Genomic DNA, 12,260 nt, shown 5'->3' with positions numbered 1-12,260 from the left:
GTTTAGAACAGTTTTGGTTACTTCAATTTCATGATTTCTGTATTTGTGTTTTCGTCTGTGCTCTCACTGGTTTAAAGTGGGCAGGACTCAGTAAGAAATAGTAGATGTCACACATTTCTTTATTTGTACAAATCAGAATTAAAAAAATATTTGAATCAAAATTAGATGACAGATGTGGGGCTTATAGACTGGTTTTCAGACCTCTGAGTCGCCGCCCACATCTCAGATTTGTTCAGTGGTTCAGTGAATGAGATCAACAACAAGTTAATAACATGAAAACAATGTCAGGCCATATGGATGAAGTGAAAGAAAATGGCAATGCAGTCTGATTACCAGGCCGTGCTTACCACAGTTCAGTTTTTGAGAACGCCTGATAAATAATAATAAGAATTTTAACTTTCATTATTTGGTGACAAATTTCTAAGACTTGAAACCAGGTTTTCAGAGACTTTAAAATACCATTCTGTTTCTATTAGAGCTTATACAAATGTAAATAAACAAAAAATATTCGCAATTCTGGTCATTCAGGAAATTATTCTTTTAATTCTTCTGTTCTTTAGTTTTATTATTGTCATTTTTAGTCTCGCAAAAATTTTATTTATTGTAGTTTATGTTATTTTTGTTGTTTTTTATGTTGCTATGCGACGCACTTTGGGCTGCATGTTTGTATGACAAGTGCTATATGAATAAAGATGAGTTGTAGTTGCGCTGTTTGTATGTTCTAAATGACAAACTGTAAAACCTGTGACGTGAAGAGGGAGTGGAAAGTAGCAGATAGCTGAACAAACAATGTGAATAAATAATAATAATAATAATAATAATAATAATAATAATAATAATAGCACGAGCCAAGGTAATAATAACGGCTACATTTTAGTGTTCGGGGTTGTTTTAACCATAGACAGTATATAAACCAGATATGCAATGTCGCCATTACGCGGCTCTACCACCTCCGGTCCACTAGGTGGCAGCAGACATATTTGATGCGCGTTTAAATTGCTCAATTATTCCAACGAAGAAACCATCTAAAAAGCAAGGCATTCTGGGATATAAAATGAGCTACAATGGCGGTTAAACAAAAAGCATGTTATGCTCTTACATTGACGTGTTCGCTTTTATCACTTCTACTCCAGACTTGTTGGACCTTTGCCGAAGAACTGAAGTGGGATCAGAATGGCTACATTCTGTACTGCCCGTGCATGGGTAATTAACTCTTTGTAGCTGATACGTGGATGTTTTGCATTCTGTATTTTGAGAAGAGCAAAGCTAGCGAATCCAAAACGTACTTACTTAATTCCTAAGACGAGAGTGGTGTGTTATATCGGCTAAAGCACATATCGCCTAAATATGAACCCAAACCTATGTCAAACTCTGCTAGGAGTTCAGTAGGCAGAACTTGGTGTTACTTAACCGCTAGACAAGATGCACCAATGGCTAGTTAGCAGCTAACTGAGTGGAGCTTTTGACAACTGGGGTGGAACGATAATAACTGCAGCTGTTGCTATTCTGTTAGCAAATCACTCAGAAGATATTCAAGTTCAAGTTACTTTATTGTCCCCCAATGGGGCAATTTGTTGTGCAGCAGATATTATAGTACAAATCACACACACAATCCAGAGATTGCCTACCTTGCAGGCATAGTTAAAAACGGTAAACAATCAATAACTAGTAGGTCAATAAGTTATCTATGGTTCTTTATAGAATTAAGAAGTAAAATGGATGCAGGTACAAAAGAGTGTTTGTCTGTTGGTTCTGAATTTTGGGAGTTTAAAGCGTGATCCAGATGGCAACATCTGAAATTCAGCCTGTAAGGGATAAGAACTATCCGACAGGATAGATTCAACCCTTCTTAGCATTTGCTTCATATTATATATTATATTAGAGATCATATAACGCATGGTATTTGGAGGTAAACATCCCCTCCAGTCTCTTTAAGTTTCCATTTTCTTGTCATGAGAAGCAGTATAAAGTTTACTGTTGAAAATGAAAGTATAAAGCGCTCAATGTTATTGTTCAGGTCGCTTTGGAAACCAGGCAGATCACTTCCTGGGATCTCTGGCCTTTGCAAAGATGTTGAACCGAACCCTGGCAGTCCCTCCCTGGATAGTGTACCGACACCACACACACCCTTACACCAATGTGAGTACAGCCAGTGAACTCTGAGCAACAGACACTGACAACCTGTCCCTGACTGCAACCACACATATGCACTTGATTAGTTCTTAGTACTTAATTAATTAATAAGGGAAATATCAGTGTTGCAGCAATCAAGTCACATAAATCAGAAAGAAGTGAGGTAGGTAGGTAAGAAACTAATTCAGAAGTAATTATGAATTAGAATAGCAAAGACTGAGAATAGAGACTAAAAGTAAAACCACAACATTAACTCTAATATGTATTGAATAAACACAGTCCAATGATAGTGTCCACTAATGTACTGCGCATGGGCAGACATCAAGTAGATGTAGTTTAAAGCTGTACAGTAAGATGCAGGATTATATGTATATTGTATGAAGAATAATGTGTGTATATATATATATACAGTGGCACTCATACGTTTATGAATCCATGCTAGAGTTGACTAGAAAGAGGAATAAAAAAAATAATCTTTTGGAAATTGATCTTAATGCCTTAATTAAAAAAAGTAGGAAAAATCCAACCTTTAAAGGCACCAATTTTCTGTCCTTACCTAGGTACTGTCAGGGCACGCCCTCATACTCTGCTTCTGACTGGCTAGTAGTCCTTACCTAGGTACTGTCAGGGCACGCCCTCATACTCTGCTTCTGACTGGCTAGTAGTCCTTACCTAGGTACTGTCAGGGCACGTCCTCATACTCTGCTTCTGACTGGCTAGTAGTCCTTACCTAGGTACTGTCAGGGCACGCCCTCATACTCTGCTTCTGACTGGCTAGTAGTCCTTACCTAGGTACTGTCAGGGCACGCCCTCATACTCTGCTTCTGACTGGCTAGTAGTCCTTACCTAGGTACTGTGCGTGTGACTCCCAACAAAGACGGAATATAAGTGTGATGCATCAATAGTCAGACTGTTGAACAACATCCTGATAAAGTTCCCTTGGCCTTTGGAATTAAAATAGCCCCCCCCCCCCCACATCATCACATCCCCTTCACCATACCTAGAGATTGGCATGGTTTTATTTCAGTTAACCTAATAGCTGGTTTGATTTGCATTGAGAGATGATTTTATGGAAAGTACCCCATGCCAATCTCTAGGTATGGTGAAGGGGATGTGATGATGTGGGGGGGGGCTATTTTAATTCCAAAGGCCAAGGGAACTTTATCAGGATGCATAGTATCCTGGATCCATGAAATAACTGGCCTTTAAAAATAAACATCTGCCTGCCTCTATGGGAATTTAACATAGGGGTGTACTGACTTATGCCCCCTGTATTTTAAGGAAGAACATTTATTTATTTACGATACATTATTCATTCACAAAGAAAATTGGTGTCCTTAAAGGTTGGATTTTTCCTCATTTTTTAATTAAGGCATTAAGACCAATTTCCAAAAGATTATTTTTGTATTCCTCTTTTTAGTCAACTTTAGCATGGGTGTGTAAACTTATGAGTGCCACTGTATATACACAGGTGCTGGTCATAGAATTAGAATATCATGAAAAAGTTGATTTATTTCAGTAATTCCATTCAAAAAGTAAAATTTGTATATTATATTCATTCATCACACACAGACTGATATATTTCAAATGTTCATTTCTTTTAATTGTGATGATTATACCTGACAACTAATGAAAATCCCAAATTCAGTATCTCCGAAAATTAGAATATTACTTAAGACCAATACAAAAAAGGATTTTTAGAAATGTTGGCCAACTGAAAAGTATGAACATGAAAAGTATGAGCATGTACAGCACTCAATACTTAGTTGGGGCTCCTTTTGCCTGAATTACTGCAGCAATGCGGCGTGGCATGGAGTCTATCAGTCTGTGGCACTGCTCAGGTGTTATGAGAGCCCAGGTTGCTCTGATAGTGGCCTTCAGCTCTTCTGCATTGTTGGGTCTGGCGCATCGCATCATCCTCTTCACAATACCCCATAGATTTTTTTATAGGGTTAAGGTCAGGCAAGTTTGCTGGCCAATTAAGAACAGGGATACCATGGTCCTTAAACCAGGTACTGGTAGCTTTGGCACTGTGTGCAGGTGCCAAGTCCTGTTGGAAAATGAAATCTGCATCTCCATGAAGTTGGTCATCAGCAGGAAGCATGAAGTGCTCTAAAACTTCCTGGTAGACGGCTGCATTGACCCTGGACCTCAGAAAACACAGTGGACCAACACCAGCAGATGACATGGCATCCCAAACCATCACTGACTGTGGAAACTTTACACTGGACTTCAAGCAACGTGGATTCTGTGCCTCTCCTCTCTTCCTCCAGACTCTGGGACCTTGATTTCCAAAGGAAATGCAAAATTTTTTCATTCTTTCATCGGAGAACATAACTTTGGACCACTCAGCAGCAGTCCAGTCCTTTTTGTCTTTAGCCCAGGCGAGACGCTTCTGACGCTGTGTCTTATTCAGGAGTGGCTTGACACAAGGAATACGACAGCTGAAACCCATGTCTTGCTTACGTCTGTGCGTGGTGGTTCTTGAAGCACTGACTCCAGCTGCAGTCCACTCTTTGTGAATCTCCCCCACATTTTTGAATGGGTTTTGTTTCACAATCCTCTCCATGGTGCGGTTATCCCTATTGCTTGTACACTTTTTTCTACCACATCTTTTCCTTCCCTTGGCCTCTCTATTAATGTGCTTGGACACAGAGCTCTGTGAACAGCCAGCCTCTTTAGCAATGACCTTTTGTGTCTTGCCCTCCTTGTGCAAGGTGTCAATGGTCGTGTTTTGGACAGCTGTCAAGTCAGCAGTCTTCCCCATGATTGTGTAGCCTACAGAACTAGACTGAGAGACCATTTAAAGGCCTTTGCAGGTGTTTTGAGTTAATCAGCTGATTAGAGTGTGGCACCAGGTGTCTTTAATGTTGAACCTTGTCACAATATTCTAATTTTCTGAGATACTGAATTTGGGGTTTTCATTAGTTGTCAGTACTAATCATCAAAAGTAAAAGAAATACACTTGAAATATATCAGTCTGTGTGGAATGAATGTATACATTATATTATGTGTGTGTATATATATATATATATAAATAACAGCTGTTACATTAGTCAGTTCTACTTTACTTGTGCTCATTTAAAATACAATCAATCGATACTTGTTTTTATTGTTAAGTCTTAATTTAGCTGTAGCCTGCTTTTCCCAGTGTTTAGTTTGAGTTAACGTTATTTTAGACTGAATCAAGCTGTCAGCTAGCGGTTAGCCGAATTAGCTGTTAGCTAGCGTTAGCTTCCCGGTGGAGGCCATAGACAGTGGTGGGGGCTAACGGCAGACTGCTACAACTACAACCGGATGTGTGGAACAGTGTCGTAAATCCTCCTCTAAAACAGGATTATCATCTGCGCATGCACATGTCGGATCGTGCAGGCAGCACAGATCGCGTCCCCACAGCATCCTTACTGAAAAGTGCAAAAGAAGAACAGACTGTTTTGGAAAGATTGTGAAAATAGATGTCATGAGTGAATGTAAAAAAAGGAACATATGCATCCAGGTGAACATAGGAGCTCCCTCTCCCAACATACAAGGGACGCTTTACATTCAGTGTTGTTTTGGGCGATATGGAGAAAATCCCATATACGTCGATGTCGATATTGCTGCTATATTGTAGCGTTGACTATTGGTGTTTTCACAAAATATTTACATTTGTGATAAATAATCAACAGTAATGTGGATATAATGACTAAGTGGGTAAAGGCAAATAATAAAACAGCTAGAAAAGTCTGGTAAGTTCAGAAAAAGACATCACGTTACTGTAATGTAGCCTTTAAAACCAGGAAAAGACAGCACTTGTGTCATATTACGATATCCAAAATATAAGACGATATCCAGCCACATATATCGATATATTATCGATATATTGCTCAGCCCTATTTGGGATATGTTGACAATAGCAAAAAATGTAATCTCATCACCAGCCTTATCCTTTAAACCTGAATTGGACCGTGCTGTTTTATTCCGTTCTTTTCTGTTCTATTCAGGTCCACGTTCCCTACAGTGAGCTATTCCAACTGGAGGCCCTGTCTGCCTACCACCGAGTGGTCAGTTTGGAAGACTTCATGGAGAAGCTGGCTCCCAAATACTGGCCCTCCAAACAAAGGACAGCCTACTGCTTCGAGACCGCTGCACAGCGGAGCGTAGACAAGAAGTCCTGCCCCATGAAGGTGCGAGTCCAGTGGAGTAGATTATTTAAATGATTAGTGTCAGGTAGCTACAATGAAGTATGATTATCTGATGATATTGGTTGCTGCTTTCAGATTGTCTACTTATGTATCAAGTCTCTCTCCTAAAAGATTTGAAATAGTAACAGGGTTTCCGCGGGCTCTTAAAAAGTCAACATTTTAAAATTGAGATATTTTAGACCTTAAAATGTCTTTAATTCGCTGAAGCATCGTGTTGTAGGTCTTAAATGATTTCAAACAGGCCTTCGTTTTCCTACTTCCATGTAACGCTGCCTCTAATGCTCATTGAAATGCTCCTGTGGCAATTTAGAATGTTTTTGTTTGTGTGATATAGGTCTTACATTTCATTCATAATGATCTCAAAAAGGTCTTAAAGTCTTAAATTTGACTTTGTGAAACCTGCAGAAACCCTGTATGCTTTGTTACTTTCAACGAAGCTTAAGTGAGCTTTCTTTGAAAGCAGTTAGAGACTCAGGGCCCTATGTTGCACCCGGCGCAAGTGTCTTTGCTAGTTTAAGACCGACACAGTTGTCAATTTCCCGTCCAGCGCCCGCGTCGTTTAGATAGCAAATGCACCTGCGCCAATGGGCGTGCTGGTCTTACAGGGAGGTGTGTTCAGGTGCGTTCTGGGCGTATTGCTGTCTTGAGGCTGCGGGAAGTGATCGCGCCATTGACCAACGAAAACCTGGTCTAAAGTCAATAGTGCAGCATTTCATTGTTATTTTAACAGCAAATTAGTAAAATGCTCCTAGTAATTATTGCTATTACACACATACAGACACACACACACACACAGGGAAGCGCAGCGGCACACAAACAAGCAAAAGATTACAAATAAAAAGATTACGGTGCAAATCCGCCATTATAATAGCACTGCGCCAAGGTACAAACGCCCCTGGCTTTTAAAGGGAATGGGAGATGACACTCTGATTGGTTTATTGCATGTTACGCCCAAAACACACCTCTGATTAATGAAGACACTAAGTACAACCCTTTGAACCATGCGCCCGGCGCACAGACCCTTTTTTTTCTGCCGTCAAACTAGCAAAAGTGGATTTGGACACGCCCTAACGCACCTGCGCCAGGCGCTTCACGCCGTACGCTTAGATCGTTAAAGTAGGGCCCTCAGCCTTCGTGAATAAATGATGGTGATTGCAAGTGAAACGGGTGAGGGTGAAATGCTGCCCTCTGGTGGCCCATAGACCTACACTCATAACTATGACGCAACTGTTACAGTTTAATGGCTCTGATATGGACAGATGGTTCTGATTTCTTTTTTAGGATGGGAACCCATTTGGTCCGTTCTGGGACTACGTCGATGTGGAATTTGACAAGTCTGTCTTGTTTGGTGGCATTTCTTTTAGTTCCTACCACCAACCTCAGTGGATGAAGAAGTGAGTACATGTTCAGTAGCCCCACTCTACTGTAGACACATTTAGGATTATCAGAGATGAGACAAAAGCATAAAGAAAACCACGTCTTCATAAGCAACATTGCTAGCCTTAACATTATAATTGACTGATACCCCCTTTCCACCAACGCAAATCCAGTTCTATTTCTGGGCTGCCGCCCATTTGAAGTTGGTTTAACTGACCAACCTTCTAAGAACATTAACATTAAGTATACGTCTCTGCTTTCCATTCCAAATTCTCAAAAATATTTATTTATTTATTTATTTATTTTTTATTTTTTTACTTTTTTGAAAATCTTTGACTCATCATCTTAAGTTTTTGGCACTCCTTTCGAAAATGGAGCAATTTTTCATTGCTTTTAACTCAAAGAAAAGAAAAAAAAGCACCAAAAACTTTTTTATGTGTGTGGGTTTTGAGACGGCAGACATACACAGACCACTGCTGCTTGTATTTCAAGTCTATACTGAAGCTCTGGTTTTTAGTTGATCTTGTTGGTCACGATAATAATCCCGTCCCCACCCCTGACGTCAATGGTTTTTGGTTCTAACGCCGGCTCCACACTGGCTGTGTGGCGTGTCAGTTGTTTCTGTTGCGTGGCGGCTGCGCGGCGTTTTCTGTGTCTTTGCACACCAGAAACGTGTCTGACGTGGCGCTGCTGCTGCTAGCCTTGTCTGTACACATGTAATAAACTGCACTCAAGCAGTAGTATACTTCATGTTAAACATAAATATATACTGATTTGATTACAGCAAAGACGACATCGGCAGTTTTGACGGCAAAATAGGCTACAGAATATTTCGTTCGGTATTGACAGGTGCAATATTAGAAAATCAATACTTTTTTTTTGAAAATTACATTTATATCTGCATTTATGTCAAAACCTAGAGACTTTCAAACATCAAAATGTCATTTATTAATATGTATTTGTGTCAAAATGACATATAAACATCTTTTCCTATTCTATTTTGCTTGGAAACGCTTCCAACACGCTTGCGCGTCGCGTGAAAAATAGGCGTCGGTCCTATTTCTAGCATGCACGTGTTTTTGGCGCGGCTCTGAGACGTGCGTGTCACGCAGGCAGTGTGAAAGCTCTAACCTGTTAACATGGGAGCCGAAATAAAACCGCTCACGCCACGCAGGCAGTGTGTAGCCGGCCTGAACCAGCAAAGAGTTGGTGCCGCTCTAGAACCAGTTTTCCTCGCCGAAAGCTGGTTCTTTGGCTGTCGAAACACAAAGAACTGGTTTGAGATTAGGCACCGACTCCAAACCGGCCCTACAAACTTTCTTTGTGGAAAAGGGGTATGACTGATGAGGTTTCTGAGGTTTTCATTTTCCATTTGATTTTTAATGACAAAAGGTAGAGCCTCCTAGGAAGTGGTTAACAGGTAGCTTCTCCTCATGCTTCCCCTGTTTTGAAAAGGTTTCCTCCCTCTGAGCACCCTGTGCTGGCACTGCCGGGGGCTCCTGCCCAGTTCCCAGTGATCGAGGAGCACGTGGGCCTGCAGCGCTACGTGGTGTGGTCAGACAAGATGGTAAAGGAGGGAGAGGAGCACATTGCTACTCTGCTGACCAGGCCGTACGTTGCCATTCACTTGAGGATTGGCAGTGACTGGGTGAGATATTCTTCACAACTTAAGAGCTAGGGTTTGGACACATACGGGTTGTTTTCTCTCTTTCTTTCTGTTTTCCATTTTCACATATAGTCGTATGCTCACGTACAGGCAATCACGCATCTGTTCACACACAGATATCTCAGACATCACATTTCTGTTTTAAACACCGAGCAGAATAAAGGAGGAAAGCTCCAGCAGTGAATAGAACGGTTTACAGTCAATGAAAATGACAGCATAATGTTTTTAGCACCGCGACATCTGTACACCAGCCGTTGTTTATGTAGAATCAGTAGTTTTGGGATCCACTCGGAGGAGTTGGGAGCCCGGCAGATGTAGTTTACTTTCCAGGATGTGCTCACCAAGCCAGGTTTCGGTAAAGTACAGGTCAGCGGACCTGGAAAAATGGCAAGGGAGCGCAGTTTGAAGTACCCGCTGTCGCAGCGCTCCGGCTTGCTTCCCCCGTCGTGGGTCTGCGGCAAATCCTATAGAGAGCTGCTGCTCCTGTAACTAAAGTTAATTATTAATTATATAATATAATTAAAGTTCCTCCCTGGTAAATGTATTTGGAGAGCAGACTGATCTCATGAAGTGGCGTATGTATGACACACCAATTTGTATGCCATTATTGGCGTGTTATCAAGACGCATACTCGCTTTTTAGCGTGTTTATCAACGCCGTTTGGCCTCCATTGACTTACATTACCTTGCGATTGCGTGTGAATTTACACCGTAGCGAGTACATTGAAAGGGCGAAAATCCGCGTAGGGAGGTTGGTCGGGGTGGTGGATGGGTAAAACGCAGGACTTTCACCCAGGAGACCGGGAATCGTCTCACGTTTCCTTCGTGTCCCGTGTGTCACGTTCCCTAAACCTAACCGTAGCTTTCTTCTCGTGATGACACGCCAAGTGGCGTGTATGTTTACGTCCGCTGTATACAGCGTAGACATACACGCGGATAGCTCAAAATGCGTACAGATGAGACGCCACTTGGCTTAAGAAAGTGGGCGTGTATGTTTACGCGAAGTCATGACGTCATGTTGTGGAGAGAGAAAGCTGAAAACTGAACAAAGAAAACCCAAAAAACGCTGAGGCTGCCAGCCACCGTCTTTATTCCTATTCATCATCTAGTCACACCTAAATCTTTTCGTTAATCCACCCTTACAGCAAAATGCCTGCCAAATGCTGAAGACTGGCGAAGCGGGGCCTCACTTCATGGCCTCCCCTCAGTGTGTCGGCTACAACCGCCAGACAGCCTTGCCTCTCACCATGACCATGTGCCTTCCTGACCTCGCAGAGATCGGCAGGGCTGTCAAGCTGTGGGCGAAGAAGACCTTCGCCCGCTCTGTCTACATCGCCACTGACTCAGAATCCCACAGTAGGGAAATTGAAAAGCTCCTCAAGGGCAAGGTGGGTTTGTAAAGCCTCTGTGATGCCTTCACAAGTATGTCATGACTCACTTGTGTTTTACATTCTGCACCCTTTTGTTTCTGTCATGTGGGACCCTTAAATGTAACCCGAACTGACTCGCTACATTTTGACTGGCTTGCCTGTAGCACAATTTGGTTTTGTCACAATTAGCTAATTCTTTACAGGTGAACTTTAACCCGTATAAGCTGAAGTCAGAATTAGTCAGAACTCTTCTTGTAAAGTTATGATATGTAATTTGTTAAGTGGAAATTGTACTAGCCAGGAAAGTGTTTTTCATACTTATACTCTCACTTGGTTACTGTTGCAATATAGTATTTCCCCACCTGGTTGTTTATTTGTGTATTTCATTCCGGCTTTTCAGGTGAAAGTGGTGAGTCTTCAGCCAGACTCGGCCCAAATGGACCTGTACATCTTAGGCCGGGCTGACCACTTTATCGGCAACTGTGTCTCCTCCTTTTCCGCCTTTGTGAAGAGAGAGCGGGACGTCCATGGCCTTTCATCCTCCTTTTTTGGCATGGACAAGCCTGGGAAATTAAATCACAAAGAAGAACTCTGAGCACAAGAGTCACGCGGTCGTGTCCTGGATGTTGATGCTGGAGGACTGTCATGAGGAGGCGAGGGAGCATGTGGAAGGCAGTGAATATTTATGTGACATGATGGTTCGTAAAGGGCAGATTCTTTTAGAATGGGTTTTAATCTGTGAGAAAGGAGGAAGGGCTTTTAAAATATGATGATGCAGCAGCTACTTTTACCTAGAAACACTATTTTTGTATGTTTTCTGTTCAAGATTTGGCTTCTACCTGCTTGTGCTGCAGTTTTCCTTTCTATCAGGGAAACATTTCCTTTAGCTACTGCCATAGTCTGTAGCTGCAACCATGTTTTACAATCCAGCCATGTTAGCAGGACCCCTGGTGACCTTAGTGAACCCTGGGAAAGACTGCAGTGCCAGTGATCATGTTCTCTCTCTCTCTCTTTCTCTGTCCACCTCTCCATCCCTCCATGTCTTTTCCAGCTTGCTCTTTCCTTTCCTCTCTGCCCTCCATTCCAAGGAGAGCACAGTAACTGATCCTCCTGTACATACTAATTATAGGGAGGAAAAAAAGAGACGGTCTTTCCACCTCTCAATTTACCGGGACCAAAAACTGATGTAATGTGCGGAACCCTGTAGTGAATGTTGTGGGGACGGTATTGTTATTCAGTGAATGTGAACAAATGTTTCAGGGATGTTTTTGGGAGACAAGAGTTGATTTTCACTGGTTGAATTGATTAAATGCAAGTGGGGGTGTGTAGCAAGCTAATTGCATTCCTCTGTGTGAAAGCAATGTTTTTGAAGTCGAATGTTTTCTATAATGTTTTTCACCAATAAAGTGATGCACACTAATGTTTTAAAACCAGCAGTCTCAGTGTGTTTACCTCCTAGCTGTGAGTACAGTTGAATCAGCTGATATACTAAGCTACGTTGGACAATCTTGTTGAGTTGGTTGCCAGATAT

General features: G+C 41.7%; 1 protein-coding gene across 1 annotated transcript; it reads left to right on the top strand.

The window, feature by feature from the left end:
- Nucleotides 1-1,021: 1,021 nt before the first annotated feature.
- On the top strand, nt 1,022-12,162 carry pofut1 (protein O-fucosyltransferase 1). Its single transcript, XM_078254258.1, has 7 exons — nt 1,022-1,203; nt 2,018-2,139; nt 6,117-6,299; nt 7,599-7,711; nt 9,150-9,342; nt 10,505-10,747; nt 11,130-12,162. Exons 1-7 carry the CDS (start codon nt 1,065-1,067, stop codon nt 11,322-11,324), a joined length of 1,188 nt encoding a protein of 395 aa, XP_078110384.1. The 5' UTR covers nt 1,022-1,064; the 3' UTR covers nt 11,325-12,162.
- Nucleotides 12,163-12,260: the final 98 nt, after the last annotated feature.

This window comes from Sander vitreus, chromosome 7, assembly GCF_031162955.1.
Source record: "Sander vitreus isolate 19-12246 chromosome 7, sanVit1, whole genome shotgun sequence".
In the NCBI taxonomy this organism is placed as follows: Eukaryota; Metazoa; Chordata; class Actinopteri; order Perciformes; family Percidae; genus Sander; species Sander vitreus.
The sequence above is the reverse complement of the archived record's forward strand: the minus strand, read 5'-3'. Positions and strand labels throughout refer to the sequence as shown.

Bases quoted from the DNA above. Each gene is read 5' to 3' on its own strand.
- pofut1 (XM_078254258.1), top strand. From the start codon at position 1,065: ATGGCGGTTAAACAAAAAGCATGTTATGCTCTTACATTGACGTGTTCG. The intron at 1,204-2,017 runs GTAATTAACTCT...GTTATTGTTCAG, and splicing joins TCTGTACTGCCCGTGCATGG to GTCGCTTTGGAAACCAGGCA. The intron at 7,712-9,149 runs GTGAGTACATGT...TGTTTTGAAAAG, and splicing joins CAACCTCAGTGGATGAAGAA to GTTTCCTCCCTCTGAGCACC.